The sequence below is a fragment of the Camelina sativa genome, chromosome 3 (genome assembly GCF_000633955.1).
Source record: "Camelina sativa cultivar DH55 chromosome 3, Cs, whole genome shotgun sequence".
Lineage (NCBI taxonomy): Eukaryota > Viridiplantae > Streptophyta > Magnoliopsida > Brassicales > Brassicaceae > Camelina > Camelina sativa.
In genome coordinates this window covers 11820435-11836203 of record NC_025687.1, presented here as the reverse complement: position 1 = coordinate 11836203, position 15769 = coordinate 11820435, and the positions used below count along the sequence as shown (strand labels likewise).

Genomic DNA, 15769 nt, shown 5'->3' with positions numbered 1-15769 from the left:
AAAAAACGGAATTATGCAATTACCAAGATTCAGATGAGTACTCGAATAGTTTCCCTTTATGGGAGAAGACAATAAGGGAAACCTCGGCATCACAAAGAACAGAGATCTCCTGAGCTTTCTTCAAAAGACCAGCTCTTCTTTTCGAGAATGTCACTTGTCTATTGATCTTGTTCTCTATCCTCTTCAATTCAACCCTACCCCTTCCCATTTCGCGTGAAAATAAATAAAATTATATATGAAAAAATCCAAAGAGAAGAGAGATAACGACGAAGCTTGATCTAATTAGGAAAGTTTTTCTTCTTTCCTTTATGATGATAATAATAATGTGAAAGAGTCCAGCTTCTTTCACTCTTTATTTAAAGAGGAGATAGATATTTTGGAAACCAGAGTTGGTTTCTAGGATGTGTTGTCGACCTCTCATTGGTCTGACTGACTGGACTTCCATTGCCTAGTGTCGAGTCTGTGTTAATCTCGTATACTGTACAACATACTTATAACCAACAGTGACTGACCACTAATAAAAAAAACCAGTAATTGGTTATCAACGCCTCATGACGTAAAAAAATGGGTTAGACGCTAGACAAGAGTGAAATATGTACGGACCACTGAGCTTTCCCAAGTTTCGCCTTCGCTTTGTATTGACGGCGGAGATTTCTCTGTGGATTTCTGAAGTTAAAAAAGCTTTTTTTTTTTGCTGACTTAATTTATAATGGTTGTTGATGAGGTAGTATTTTACTTAAATAAAGTGGGACAGGACGTAAGTAGTAGTAAAAGTACTTATAGAGATTTAATTGCTCGGCGGTAACAGTGAAGTACATATATAGATGTTTCCTCGTAGAGTTGAACTCAATTTAACAATTGTGTATTCGGTTGAGTCGTAGATTTTCACGTTAACTGGATATAACGAAACTTCAGAAAAAAAGAAGTAATTATAAATTTGGGTAAATTAAGGAAATATCCAAAATACAAATTAACGTTTATTGTATTAAATAGCCAAAATATATACTCAAAAATGAAGATTTGTTAAATTGGGTAAAAATCCTGCAAAAGAGTAATTCCAAATTGATTATTTCCTAATAGTCATCATATATGGATTATATCGCATGGTTTGAGCAGACCAAATGATAGTAACTTTTTTTTTTCTGTCAATCAATCCAAATGATAGTAACTTATATAACGAAATTTATTCATGTTATCATGTAGAACGTACGTAGGAATAAAGGATCAGGAATGAGATACGTACGAGAGAATATGTAGAGATTCTCATTTGTTTATGTGGAGATAAGAAGCAAGCAACTAAAGCAACTAGAAGTACGACAACATAACATTTAGAGCAAAACTTAAAGAATCTAAAGCTCGTGCCCTTGGCGACAGCATCCGCTGATTATCCATCATCGACACCTTTCTTCGCGTATGCAGTACACGCTCATTTGTCAATATTAAAAAAATAATTTTCACTGACCACTCCAAGCAAACTCAAAAAAACTTTCGAGGTTTTAGCCGCCTAGTAAAAATAAGACAATTATACCCTATAACTGAGCAATTAGACTTTAGTTTCGTTATCCAACTGATGTACTGAAATCCAATTTGATTAAAATAATTAATTATATGGGGACAAACCAACTGTTGCACTGTTTCAATTTATAAAAAATATATATTTATGAGATGAGAAAAAGAAAGAAGAACAAGAGTAAACGGAAATTCAAAAAACTGTCTTTTTCACCAAAAAAATTCTAGAAATTAGTGAGAAATCTTTGTGTATTTTATTTTCTCAAACCATCTACTAGGAAAGCTAATAATTGATTGTTCAAGAGATAATTAGTAGCAACAAACAACTAAATTCCAGGAAAAATTGGGTGAAGAGTAATCCAAAGAAAATTAGAAGAGGAGAGGTGGCATCCCAAAATCTCGTTTTTGAATTTAAATATGCTAATATATGCTAGATTTACAAGATTTATACCTAAAAAAAACTGTGAATTACTGCTCCAAAACTAGGGTTGCAAAAGAGGATACTCAGGTTGAAGATGATTGCAAATTTACAATTTTGCCCTTCGTAGAATTTATTCCGTCTACGTGTATGCAGTTTACGGTGTACGTAATATTAATTATGTGAAAATGTATATTTGTACGTTAGATTATCTACTATTGTGAAGTTTGTGTACGTAATATTTAATGTGTACACATGAACAAACAAATAGAGATTATTTTAATATTTATGTACACATGAACAAACAAATTATTACTTTGTACGTACATGGTAATGGTAATACTAATATCTTAACTTTTTTAATAACATGATTTAAAAAAAATTAAAGAAAAAAATATATAATGAAATAGATCTTAAAAGTTAGAAAAATAGTTATAATTAAAAGTAGTTATAACTATGTGTGTTTTACTCTAGCGAGAACACTTTAGCGAGAATAATTTCAGTCGGTGGTGTCCGGAAAATAGAGAATATAATGTAACTTCACTCCAAATCGATTTGTTTTGTGTACCAAAAATATATTCCTTTGTAGTGTACGTAAAGAGACATTGTATATTAGATATGTTTTTTTTTTGGATTTGACATAGTTTGGCACAACATATTGATTGTAGTCTAGGTCGAATTTGTGTAAATCCAAGGTTTTTTCTTAGTTTGATTTTTGTTTGTGTACCAAACATTTATTATGTTGTTGTGTACGTATGTTAGTTGTGTACATTATAAACTTAATTGGTGAGTCTGATATAGTTAGTTGTACACATTATGTTGTGTACGTATCTGAGTTGTGTATATATATACCATTAGATGGTTGAATGTCACCATTCTCTAAATTCATCGATGCTTTTTCCTCATGGTATTGGGCATTTGAGCTAATTTATCTTTCCTAGTTTTACTTTATGCCCTTGTCATTCTACTTTTTGAATTGGATTAGTTATTATGTTGCAAGTTTAATTTGTCAAACTACATGTTTTAGTATAAAACGTTAAAGTAAATTTTAGTAGGACTTCATAAACTGAAATTGCAAACTATAAACGATATATGTGATTGATTATACTAATAAACAAGTTTTGAGTCAATTTTTTTTAATTAAAATTTGTAAGTAAATTGCCATAATATATCTATACTATTTAATATCTTATATTTAAAATATGTATATTATATAATTTTGTATATCATATCCTTAACTACTAACTAGTAACCGAAAGTATATATTTAAATTGTTTCCAAATCTCCATAGATGAACTAATTGTTTTTCTTTTTGGCAAATTATTATTGTGTACGTACATATAGTAATACAAATTATAATTGTGTACGTACACATAATAATACAAATTATTAGTATGTAGGTACATGGTAAGTCTAATATCTAAAATTGTCTTTAACATCACAATTCATAATAAAAATGTGTAATAATTTAAAATTTAAAATTTAAAATAAATATATTAAAATGGATCTTAAAAAAATAGAAAAAAAAAATTCTAACTCAAACTGATAAAAATAAAAAATAATAATAAACGTGAAAATAAATAAATGAGAAAACTTTTAGTGGTGAAAAATAATAAAATTTTTAATTATAATTATAATTATAATTATTCTTATTATTATTATTTTTAGTTGTAGTGAAAAAATTCTTGTACGTGACAGCTAACTGATATGTTTACAGTCGAACCAAATTCTAACTATACATACACATAAGTTTCATACAAGGACTTTTTTGTCCAAATTTTTGAAGTGGCTAATGTATGAAAAATGTATTTGACTTTGACCGGTGGTTAAAAAACTCACTATGTGGCTAATATACGTAAATTACCCATATTAAAATCAATCATATATAAAAGAGAAAACAAAAAATCTATCATATATATGTTTTGAATAGTTGTAACTTGGATCAATATATTTTTCTTATAAATGTACTTTTTTGTTTTTTATCTTTTCCATTAACATGTATATCAATTTTCCTTTTTTTATTGAGACTGAATCTACTAATTAAGCATAAAATTTTATATTTAGTTTGGTAAATAATGACCAACAAACCAAGTGCTAAAAAATGTGACTAACAGAACATTTTGAGTTTTTGGCCAAAAAAACATTACACAATATTTTTCTTTTGTCATAAAGCGCACAATCTGTTAATACTTAATAGTACGGTCTTCCCTCTTATTCTAAACGACATGGTTTTTCCTCTTAATATCTGTATCATATGAATAAAATAGCATGGCAATTTCAATGTTAAGCTTATATAAACCCTGTGTCATCCAATCCAATTGAGTGTGTTTGCAGACTGAGAATAAACGTACATTTACTGATTATATATATATGTATATATATATATATATAATATAAATCATGGTTAGTATAAGTACTCGTTATTCATAAGACTACTATTGTATTTTCCAAAAAAAGATATAGTAGTCAGTGTTTTCCTTATTTATCTCCCGAAGAAATTGGATCAACCAATAATGAGGCAATGGAATCAAATGGTGTGTATGAACAATATATGATCACACCATTGAGAAACCTACAAAAATCAGAAACACGATCGACGTAGTTAATAAAGGAGCTAGAAATCATCTTAGTCATTAAAGGTACGTGAATACGATAAAAATGGCGAACGCAGAAGCAGCCACGGTGACCAACAAGCAAATCATATTCCCAGACTATGTGACTGGATTCCCAAAAGAATCCAATTTTAAATTAACCACAACTACCATCGATCTAAAGCTTCCGGAGGGATCCACGTCAGTTCTGGTGAAGAATCTTTACTTGTCTTGCGATCCTTACATGCGCATTTGCATGGGAAAGCCTGAACCCTTGTCCTCTTCCCTCGTTCCACCGTACGAGACCGGCGTGGTATGAAAAAGGACAATACATAAATTTCCATTGTTTTAAAACAAATGGAAATCACCACCGTACTATATTGCTTGTGTTTATTGAGTTCGTTTCCTCTAACCAGTAATGTATTTGAAAATTTATATTTAGTTTTATAATATACCTTTCTTGTGAAAACGTTTTGAAGAATCCGGCAAGAGATTTTAGTATGAAAAGGATGTGTTAGAGCATTTTCAGTAATATGGCAATGTTCATGTCTGATCACCAGTACATGGTGTTCTCGAATAAATTATATATGTCTCTAGCAAAATAGAAAATTTCTTCTTAGACTTTGATTTCTTTTATTTGTTTCTTCTCTACTTCGTGTTAAAAATAATTTCAATGTGGTGTGGTGTGTGTGCAGCCAATCGTTGGGCTTGGAGTGTCTAAAGTGATAGATTCAGGGCATCCAGATTACAAAAAGGGAGACTTACTCTGGGGACTAGTTGGATGGGAGGAGTACAGTGTTATCACTTTAACTCTTTACTCACACTTCAAGATCCACCACACCGATGTTCCATTATCTTACTACACTGGACTTCTTGGTATTTTATCTCACTTTTAGTTTGGTAGTAAAAAAGCCATGGCTATCTGATGCTTTATTATTAGGTTTCCATCATTATTTTTTCTTTTGATTTGATAGCATTTTTGCAAAAAAGCATGGCTATCTTTTGCTTTATTTGTTTCTTTATACGAGCGTTAGGCATGGAAACATAGGTCACTATCTTCTGGTCTTGGATTAGTTATAAGTTTCTAATGTGTCATCAAAAGTTTGCTTGGATGGCTAAATTTAGTAACATTTGTTCAAAACTTAGGAGATAACTCGTTGTGCTAGCTTTCTTAAGTATTTGAGTTTCACACTCATTTATTTCCTCTGATTATTTGTAAGCATTAGTGCATGTTTGCGTACGCTTTATTAAGTGTGTATTTTGTTTTAAATGAATCAAACCTTTAATATTTTATTAAAATTAAATTTTCATTTGTTAACTATAAAATCAAACACTAACCCACAAATTATTTTGCATTTACTAACTACAAACAACCTATCACAAATAAAATGTTATATTATAAAAATCTCCAAAAAATATTTTAAAAAAAAATTAACACATATATGCAAAAATGATAACTAGCATTTGGAAAAATCGAAATTTTAGTGTTTTGAATTGTTTTCATTTGATCCGAATAGGTATGCCTGGTATGACAGCTTATGCTGGATTTTACGAAGTTTGTTCACCTAAAAAGGGAGAGACCGTCTTCGTGTCAGCCGCATCTGGCGCAGTTGGTCAGCTCGTGGGACAATTTGCAAAGTTGATGGGTTGTTATGTAGTTGGTAGTGCCGGCAGCAAAGAAAAGGTACGTAAACTCTACGTACATCAAACTTTAATGCATATATCAAGAAAGCAATATTCTCATTATCCTTCTTTATCTTAACTAAGGTTTTTTTTCTTTTTTTTGTAAATAAAATCTTAACTAAGGTTGATCTTCTCAAGAAAAAGTTTGGATTTAATGATGCTTTCAATTACAAGGAAGAGAAGGACCTTAGTGCTGCCCTAAAGAGGTCAGGAAATACATCTATAGTTAATTTATATAGAGATAGAAAACCATACGTATAATATTTGGTTTAATATATAGTTATATAACTTATTAGGTGTTTTTCGGAAGGGATCGACATATATTTTGAGAACGTGGGGGGAAAAATGTTAGATGCAGTACTCATAAACATGAAGTTGCACGGCCGTGTCGCAGTATGTGGAATGATCTCACAGTACAATTTAGAGGATCCAGAAGGCGTACACAACCTACCAACCATCCTTTACAAGAGGATACAAATTCAAGGGTTTGGGGTATGCGATTTCTACGACAAATATCCTAAGTTTTTGGACTTTGTGCTTCCTCACATTAGAGAAGGGAGGATAACATATGTTGAGGACATAGCCGAAGGATTCGAGAGTGGGCCTTCGTGTCTGTTAGGACTCTTCGAAGGAAAAAACGTCGGGAATCAACTCTTTGTTGTTGCTCGTGAGTGAGTGAGTGAGACGTTGGAGTTTAATATTCTATTGTTGATCCCTTGGAAAGTAGTAGATACGAGTCATACTCTTTGTTTTTAGGCATTGTTTGATATTAATATCATTATTTTAATGTCATAACTAAATTTTCGGTTGGTATTTTATTAATATTATTATTACAGTATTGTTTAACTAATTGTTTAATATCATATCTAAATTTAACTAATTGTTTACGAGTTCTTTTATGTTAAGCTAAGACTGAAGACTCTTCACTATCTTTATGTTATGCGGCATACATACGGTTACTGGTTACACTAATAATCCTCAAATTGCTCTTCTTTAAACCCATCTACTCCACATACTCACTCTCGATTTCCGCTCCATTTTATTTGTCAACCTTTTTAATTTTCATTTATTTGTGTCCTTCGTATGTACATCACTATATTTGAATAATAAGTATAGGTTTTGAATGGTATGGAACAGATTAGTATGGAGTTTTTGAGGAGCAGAATGAAAAATGCATACCAATAGTAAATTTACAATGGTATGGAGTTGTAGGCTCAAATGTATGGAAATTTTTAGTATGCAAGTATGCAATGGTGATTGATAAATTAAGTGGTGACTAGTCCAATTTTAGTATGTTGTAAGCATACTGTAAGCCATGATTAGTCCAATACACGCACCCTTCAAAGTTCAAAGTAGTTAGCCCAGTTAAAGTTATATAGGCCGAGAAGCCCAATAAAGCGAGCTTTTTTTTTTATTGATCTGTCTGCTGTTTGAGAGTTATGGAGGGAAGGGAAACATTTTATTTCCCGCGACTCAATTTAGAGATTTCAGAACTCTCTCTCTCCCCATTTCTTCGCTGTGTCTCCGTTCTCAAACGTCGCGATTTCTTCTCCGGTGCTGCGGTATCGGCGTTTCAATTCACACTTTCAATGGCGAGTCCAAGAGTCGTCTCACAAAATAGAAAGTCTGATGACCTAGAAATCGTCTCCGTCGGAGTTCTCTATAGCGGCTCCTCCTGGGATAAGAAGTACTGGAGTTCATCTAGGGTTGGGTTTTCCTGCTCTCTCTCTCTCAATTCATCGCGCTATAGCTCTTTTTATCTCTCAATTTCATTGCTACCTTATTGAATTCCTTAGAAATTGAGATTAATATATAGAATTCAATTGACTTCAAGTTAAGAATCTTCAATGGTGGTGATATGTCTATGATGAAATTAATCTCGATCATTATCGTTTGTAGCTTGATTGTACATTTTCCACTCTCAGGAACGATGAACAGTATAAGTTGAAACTATTTTCTCTGATTTTGAACAATTTTTTTTTTTTAAAGAATAGAAACAAGATCCTTATGTTGAGGATGTAGATTGGGATTAAACAAGTAAATCAAACTTGTAATCGAGTGTTCTCAGTTCATGAAGATCTTTTGTTACAACTTATATGCATAATTACTGTTTACTTGGCTTTATATTTCGTCAGGGTAAAGACCGATTCCCTTATCCTGTGGGCTACAGAGCTGTTCGAGATCACAATGGGAACACATATTACATGGAGATTGAAGAAGGTGCCAAAGGACCTTTGTTTCTGGTATGTTGCTGATTCCATATAAAAAACTCTTTATAAGGATGTGCATACTTTTTTTTTAGAATATGCATCAAAGTCTTACTCTATTGATGCAGATTAGATATTTAGATGAATCATGGACGGGGCAGACCCCAGATATTGCATGGGGAAAGTTTCAGAAGACGGGATTCTCCCACTTAAAAATATGGCATGGAAAACGATTTGCATGCAAGATGAACGGCATGGAGGTACACATCTCACTTTCTTTTTGTTACCTTTTTTAGACCATCTTGCTTGTTACTTTTCTGTCCAAGTCTAATTCACAATAAAATAGATGTTTGAAATCAAACATGCGTCATTGCGTTTCCAATAATGTTCGTGAGATGATTTGGCTAAGCTTTTGAAGAACAGTTAATTGTTGGCCACATGAACACTATTTGTATGCTTGTGAACTTTATGTGCTCGATTATCTAGTTTGCATTGTGTTTAAGTCATGGAACATTATAGTATAAATATTGCCCTTCCAAATTAAAAAGATACAGTTAAATGTGGAGATCTATAAGCTGTGATCATGCCTTTTGTTCTTCCTGATAAGAAGGCCTCTACTGCCGTCTGCTACAAAAAAAAAACAGCCGGTCTTTTGTCATTACACGTTTACTTTAGTATCCTTGCATTTTGAACTTTTCAATTCTAAGTTGATACATAGGAAAAGCCGTGATACTTGGCATATACCCGTCAGACAAGTTGAGCATACGACTTTAGCTAAGAATTTTTCAAATGTTTTCCTTTCCAGGCCTTCCTTAGGTGTTGGTCACTATCACTTGGCTTGTAGTTATTCTGATCCTACCAGTGTGATCTGGTTAGTTAATTTTTTGCGGTCTAAGATGACTACGATTTTTTGTTGGTACAGTTTTTTGGCTTCAAAAACCCGTTGGTTCAGAGGTTGCTCCGGGAATTTGTGACCAATTCCCATGGAATGCTAGAATCTACCTCCAGCAGTAGGACCTCTCAAATCCGAACCAATGATGAAACGCCAGCCATGTGTGCAAATCCAAATTTAGTATATTATCTGGACATGCCAGTGGCTAGAAAGAAAAGAAGTAGGAAACCTGGAATAACATACCAGAATTCAGTAGTTAAAGAAGGCCATAAAAAACAAAGATTCCAAGACTCATTATCGGATGGCGAGATTTTAAATTCAGCAGCAGGGTCAATCTTCTCAGTAAAAGGAGAAGTGGAGACAGTTGGCCTGAAAGTAGTACCACCCGAGCAGTTGCATGCTAGTCATGCTACAAACGAAAATTCATCTCTAACATCAGAAAAGCCTTCACCAGTGAAAGTTGTCATCCCTATTCAAGAAATAGACCCGCTTCCTGACAGCTATAAATCAAAGCCATTATCCAAATTTCCTGAAGAGGTAAAAATCCATAAAGAACTTCTTGTATGCTTTTCTTGAAAGCTTTTTCTTTTGTTATTTTAGAGTAGTAGACTGGTGAAGTTTTTTTCTCCAGGAAAGTTGTTTCAAACAATAAGAGTCTTAAATTTTGCAGCTTCATGGTTTGCAAGAAAAGGAAAAGGAAAACAAACCCAACGATGATATTTTTCTGCATGAGAGCCAAAATATGACTGACTCCAGTCTTTGTGCACCTGATACTTTGGATTTCCAGCAAGGTATTAGGTTTTCATTCTAACTTGTTTAATACCAAGATGTCAACATCTAGCAGTAAGAAGATTGTAATCATTATGGCTGCATCTTTTCATGGATTCCTTTTTGTCTAATTCTTGCAGATAACAACATATGTTCTGCTCCAAAAATAGATGATGATACAAGTTGCGAGCAAAAAGAAGAACTGACCCTTGCTAACATGGTAGTTGGGGAAGGGCTTTTAGCTGAACCAGATGCAGAGGATTTAGCTAACTCTACTTTGAATCTGAGTTCTAAAAATAGTGATTTTGATTCAGCTGATCAGGAAACTGTCAAATCAATGATGTCATTTCTACTTCCTCAAGCAATTCCACTGCTCAAGAAGTTCTCATGCAAGAAGCCTCCTACAAATTATATGTCAGACAACTGCAAAACGAGCCAACTTGATGATGCGTCAGGAACTGGTATAGTTAACCCTTAGGAAAGGCTTGAATTACTCTGTTTTAGATTTTCCGATTGCAGTATTTTTTTTCACAGAAGTAGTAATTCTTGAAGTATTCTCTTATTCCATAGTCTTCAAAATTTGCAGCTGTGTCACTGTCGATAAGAAACTCTAGTGGAGATGATGAGAATATGCAAGTTGCTGCTCCAGATCCCGATCAGGATTTTGCAAGTAATGTATCCATTGCCCCTGACAGTTTTGATGAGTCTCACTTGGATGGTCCTAGGAGTGGTCATATCATCTCTTCTTCCAAGGAAGCTTATCCAGCAGACCTTCCTAAAATCCCTGTAGCCGAAGAACATGTTGCAACAGTAAATGATCTATCGGTTTCTGCTTTGACGACCACGAAGATCATAGGCCCATCTTCACATGATGTTAGTACTATTGTGGATGAGAATATTCAACACCAATATGTGAAGAAGTCCATGTCAATACCACAATGCAACAATTCATCCAACATGATTTTATCCCAAGAATCAAAGGAACTCTCTGCAGGAGATGGAAACTTGTCGCAGACAGAACACCACTCTGAAAACAAGGAACCAAAGAGTTCAGTTTGTTGTTCTACTGAAGGTAGTACGCTAAATCTATCAATAGCACAATTTGCGTACCCGTAAGCTTTGCATGACTGTATCTGTCTACTATGTAATATAAGCATGAGTCTAATTTCCTGCAGGTAATGGTTTCGTGGTTGGCACAGCCCCTACTGAAGTTGGTTCTGTTAAAAAAGAAAAACATAAGGTGTATAGCAGGAAAAGAGTCTCGACAAATCAAAAGCAAAGAAACAGAAATTCATCTTCTGAAAGTAAAAACAGTTGCAGAAATAATGGAGGTGATGACTCCATAAGGAATATGTCTCCTGTTAAAATTCCACGTTTCATGGAGATTCAGCCGGCCTTGTCTACCAACTCCGAATCAAATAGAACAAATCCACGAGGAAATGAAAACGGTCATGTAACAGAAAAATACCAGGGTCCCGAGTTGGTGAAGGTGAATAACAACACATTACTCGTTCTAAAACGCAATGAGGCGTTACAACAAGATATGAGGTCAGCTCATGCTTTTGGAAATGGAAGTATATCACCATCCTCATTCCCAGCTTCAAAAGTTGAGGATTTTCAAGCCAATACTGGTGAGGCATGCGGCATCCAAGTTTCTGAACCACCTTGTACAAATTCTCAGTATAAGGAAAATACTAGCGAGAAAAGCACGTCTGTACTGGAATCTCCAGCTAGTCCAAATTTAAAGCTGAACAGGGATGTAAAGATCAACAATGAGATGGAAAAAACTGCTGAGCTGCTTGGCTGCTACTTTCATCCCATGCCTGTTTCATCAGTATTACTCAAGTCTGTTGGAAATGAAATCTATATTTGCGTGTTCAGCTTTGCTACAGAGGATAGAGTTAGTACCCTGTTTATGTACAAGATATCAGCTAAAGCACCAAGCAAAGGATTCCCCTCTGTCATTGGTCACACTTCCGCCAAACTCCCCATTGTGGATGACAAGTCTGGTCGAAATGTAAATTCATTTAACTTTTTTCTTCGTTTTTTCTGCTATACCTTTTTTTTTTACTCTCTAGCTATCTGATAGTCGTTATATTTTCTCAGAGAACACTCGAAAGATCTTATTTTCACTTCACTCCAGACGGAGAGCATCTTCTTTTTACTGGTGACATCAAAACACCTTATTGCAGGTTTGGACTTCTTTTTACTGTTTTATACGGTACAGAAATACAGACTAAAGGTATCAGCTAAGGGATTACTCTCTATCGTTTTGCAGGAAGAGGGATATTGATTGCTCGTGTTTGACTTGTACAACAGCCTGCTTTGAGGAGAATGCAGTGAGGATTGTCCAGGTGAAAACTGGTCATGTTTCTCTTGTGACAAAACTTCAAGCAGTTGACAGTGTGCAGTGCGTGGTGGTGTGCGATCCTAACTATCTCATTGCAGCTGTTAAAAGTGGAAACCTTATAGTTTGGGGCATGAACACGCATTGGAGGTTCTCTCATAATAATTCATTGCTCTTCTCTTAAATAGTTGTCAGATCCTTCTTTTGTGTGGAGCTGCAGGCTGGATCATCATTATTGAACTTTCTGCTAATGTTCACTTCTCCTGAATTTGTAGAGGTCCGGCCGAGGAATTCGTTATACTTGCAAATCCTTGCATATCTTCATGCATAGTGGAACTTAAGAAGATCCCAAGATGTCCACATCTCGTTATCGGGCATAATGGTATTGGAGAATTTACAATATGGTATTTTGCATCCTCTCTATCTTTGAATTTTTTTTCTCTACCTATTCCTGAGTTAAATTACAGAACGTTAGTCCTGTTAGGAATGCTGAGGATCAGCCAAACTTGCTTTCCTTTTGCTTCATTTTCCCATGATTGCTTGCCAGCTAATTTTTTCTGTTCTTGACCTAGGGATATTTCAAAGCGAAGCCTAGTATCAAGATTTGTATCTCCCAGCAATATGATCTTTGAGTTCATACCAAGCAGCTTGTTTGCGTGGCATCCTATACATAGTCATTCTACAATGGAGGATCACATTGATATGATTTTAGCTGCAACAAAATTATGGTTCTCAAAAGGGATCAACAACAAAACATTGGTTCCAGCTGAAGTCAAAGACACTGCCATCTGGCTTTTAGTCTCTACCGATCTTGACTCAAAAGATAAATGTGATGGTGTAGAAAGTCCAGATAGATGTTGGAGAGTAGCTCTGCTTGTAAAAGACCAAGTTATATTAGGAAGTCAATTGGATCCGAGGTATCATCACACATCTATTTCTTTACCTGCATACTTTTTTTGTTTTTCTCCTCTGGTTTCTCCATATCCCGAAAGAAGTAGTTTTGATTTGAGGATATATTAGAAGTAAGGTGTCTGAAATGTTAACATTTCTAAATCCATGGTGCATTGGCTATGGAAAGCAGGGCTACTGCAGCGAGTACAGTATCAGGTCATGGAGTAGCAGGCACCCTTGATGGACTTGTGTATTTGTGGGACTTGTCCAGTGGTGCTAAACTTGGCTTTCTTCATGATTTCAAAGGTAAACATTGATTGAAAGGTGTAAATATATATATATATATATATATATATATATATATGTTTCCTCAAACAAAGCATCTCCAGCACTTATATTAAGTTAGTTTAAGCAGATATGTGAAGCCAATTCTCAAAAAGTGATTAATTGTTACATGGAATTTGTTCAGGTCAAAGAGTTTCATGCATAAGTACAGATGATTCAAAAAATATATGCATAGCAAGTGAAGATGGTCAGCTTCTGGTTTATTGCAATCCGGAAAAGTAAACTCAAAATCAAGGAGGACAAATTGGCTTTCAATTGGGTTAGGTACAAACAATTACAAGTTTCTATGCTTGTAAACTTTACCATATGACTTACAATTACAAGATGAGGAGTGTTATATTATCTAGTTGAGAATGTAAGAAGGAAATATATGATAGATGATGATAATAAATAAGGGAATTTTATGTATATAGGTAACATTTCTCAGTTTCCTATATGAGCATATATATATGATATATCTAACTCTCCCTCTGCTAGATTTGTTGTAACTTCAGTGGATTCTATTCTACAGCCATTTTTGCTAAAACGTATAATGAAAATAAATACAAAAGAAAATGAAGTTAAAAAAATAATAAATTATCAACAACAAAAAAAAAAAAAAAAGAAAAAAAATTGAAACGACGACGTTGGTCGTGGTGGTAGGGTTGTTGTTGTTATCGTTCTCTTTTCCCTTGTCTTTCTTCAATACTTGCGTGTGGTCGACAAAATCTAAAAACCCCCGCAGAAAAATCAAAGACCCTTTTCGATTGCTACTTTTGTTGCAGAAGAAGATGCCGACTCTCACAAAGCTTTTCTCCATGGAAGAAGCCGCAACTCACAACAAGCAAGATGATTGCTGGATCGTCATCGACGGCAAGGTCTACTCTTTTTTTCTTTCTCAACTGTTTCTTTCTTCTAAGGATACATGTGTGTTGGAGAAATCTTGAGAGGTTTCTTTCACTTTCGGAAACCATATCTATCTCTTGTTGACTCTAGATTCTTATAAATTTCTGTATATATGTAGTTAGATTGACCAAATCAGAATCTTACTTCTTCTTCTTTTGTTGACTATGTGTTGACTTACTCAATCTTGGTCTTCAAATACAGGTCTATGATGTATCCTCGTATATGGATGATCATCCTGGAGGAGATGATGTGCTTCTTGCTGTCACCGGTAAGCTTCTTCTTTTTCTTTTTCCCCATCTTTGCTTATGACCGATATGTTTGTTGTCTCTAATGTTATAAGTAAAATGTGATGTTTTTGTTGTTGAAGGCAAAGATGCAACGGATGAATTTGAAGATGCAGGGCACAGCAAAGATGCTAGGGAACTCATGGAGAAGTATTTTATTGGCGAGCTAGACGAGTCTTCTGTACCGGAAATGCCAGAGCTTAAGATCTACAAGAAGGAACAGCCAACAGACTCTGTTCAGAAGCTTGTTGATTTGACAAAGCAGTATTGGGTTGTTCCTGTCTCCATTATCACCATCTCTGTTGCTGTTAGCGTCTTTTTCTCTCGCAAGAGATAAGTAGTCTCTCTTTCTTGCCCTTGATATGCTCTGATATATTGAGTTACTGGGGATTCAACTTTACACGAGAACTCCCCATCATAGATTTTTGTATCACAGATATGATGATAGATCATTATTATTATTTTTTCAACTTTCCATCAAACTTTTGTATTGGGATCATGTTTCAATACACAAATTAATGATATGATTAATGGATGGGTTGGTTTGCTGGTATCAGTCTTCTTATAACAAGTCGGCATTGGCCTCCCAAAGTCTTAATTTTCTATTAGCATTGTGAACCTCTTATATTATGTAGGATCTGTTGATTTGATTTTAGAAAGGCCACAAACATCTACCAAAATATCTTCCTTGTGACAGACACTGGTGGATCAATGATATAGCCATGAGAATATCTTAGCTATGATCCGTTTCATTGAAACCCCAATTCCTGAAAGTTGGGTAGCTCTATCTCCAAGTTACAGTTGAGAAAGCCACATCATTGGAGAATTTCTTTGCTTTGCATTGTACGTGGATCTCCTCTCAAGTTCATGCAAGTATAGGAACTGATGTATCGCTTATTGCTTCTGAATTGAAATCGTCCACGTTCTATAAGACCAACCAGTAACAAAA

The 15769-nt window shown here is 34.4% G+C and overlaps 4 protein-coding genes across 7 annotated transcripts in view; 3 read left to right on the top strand and 1 right to left on the bottom strand.

The window, feature by feature from the left end:
- Nucleotides 1–299, bottom strand: part of LOC104776654 (truncated transcription factor CAULIFLOWER A-like) — a 5993-nt gene extending 5694 nt beyond the window's left edge. For 2 of the 4 annotated variants that reach the window (XM_010500753.1, XM_010500755.1), the window contains exon 1: nucleotides 24–299. In XM_010500753.1, the coding sequence (XP_010499055.1) occupies nucleotides 24–208 (185 nt within the window). In that variant the 5' untranslated portion in view covers nucleotides 209–299. The remainder of the gene's footprint in view (nucleotides 1–23) is intronic. The other 2 variants (XM_010500752.1, XM_010500754.1) reach the window with 1 other exon arrangement.
- Nucleotides 4534–7001, top strand: LOC104776652 (NADP-dependent alkenal double bond reductase P2-like). Its single transcript, XM_010500751.1, has 5 exons — nucleotides 4534–4831; nucleotides 5214–5394; nucleotides 6036–6202; nucleotides 6325–6407; nucleotides 6498–7001. The coding sequence occupies exons 1-5, from the start codon at nucleotides 4586–4588 to the stop codon at nucleotides 6874–6876; spliced, it is 1056 nt and encodes a 351-aa protein (XP_010499053.1). The 5' UTR covers nucleotides 4534–4585; the 3' UTR covers nucleotides 6877–7001.
- Nucleotides 7665–14201, top strand: LOC104776651. Its single transcript, XM_010500750.2, has 14 exons — nucleotides 7665–7907; nucleotides 8337–8444; nucleotides 8537–8668; nucleotides 9331–9837; nucleotides 9971–10091; nucleotides 10209–10529; nucleotides 10655–11140; nucleotides 11244–12085; nucleotides 12175–12260; nucleotides 12347–12565; nucleotides 12691–12819; nucleotides 12988–13332; nucleotides 13497–13612; nucleotides 13776–14201. Exons 1-14 carry the CDS (start codon nucleotides 7791–7793, stop codon nucleotides 13871–13873), a joined length of 3627 nt encoding a protein of 1208 aa, XP_010499052.1. The 5' UTR covers nucleotides 7665–7790; the 3' UTR covers nucleotides 13874–14201.
- Nucleotides 14315–15373, top strand: LOC104776650 (cytochrome b5). The gene is made up of 3 exons (XM_010500748.1): nucleotides 14315–14508; nucleotides 14738–14804; nucleotides 14904–15373. The coding sequence occupies exons 1-3, from the start codon at nucleotides 14422–14424 to the stop codon at nucleotides 15155–15157; spliced, it is 408 nt and encodes a 135-aa protein (XP_010499050.1). The 5' UTR covers nucleotides 14315–14421; the 3' UTR covers nucleotides 15158–15373.

Coding starts and splice junctions, on each gene's coding strand:
- LOC104776652 (XM_010500751.1), top strand. CDS start 4,586: ATGGCGAACGCAGAAGCAGCCACGGTGACCAACAAGCAAATCATATTC. Junction 4,832..5,213: donor CACCGTACGAGACCGGCGTG/GTATGAAAAAGG, acceptor GTGTGTGTGCAG/CCAATCGTTGGGCTTGGAGT. Junction 6,408..6,497: donor CTTAGTGCTGCCCTAAAGAG/GTCAGGAAATAC, acceptor ATAACTTATTAG/GTGTTTTTCGGAAGGGATCG.
- LOC104776651 (XM_010500750.2), top strand. CDS start 7,791: ATGGCGAGTCCAAGAGTCGTCTCACAAAATAGAAAGTCTGATGACCTA. Junction 8,445..8,536: donor CCAAAGGACCTTTGTTTCTG/GTATGTTGCTGA, acceptor CTATTGATGCAG/ATTAGATATTTAGATGAATC. Junction 8,669..9,330: donor GCAAGATGAACGGCATGGAG/GTACACATCTCA, acceptor TTGTTGGTACAG/TTTTTTGGCTTCAAAAACCC.
- LOC104776650 (XM_010500748.1), top strand. CDS start 14,422: ATGCCGACTCTCACAAAGCTTTTCTCCATGGAAGAAGCCGCAACTCAC. Junction 14,509..14,737: donor GGATCGTCATCGACGGCAAG/GTCTACTCTTTT, acceptor CTTCAAATACAG/GTCTATGATGTATCCTCGTA. Junction 14,805..14,903: donor TGTGCTTCTTGCTGTCACCG/GTAAGCTTCTTC, acceptor TTGTTGTTGAAG/GCAAAGATGCAACGGATGAA.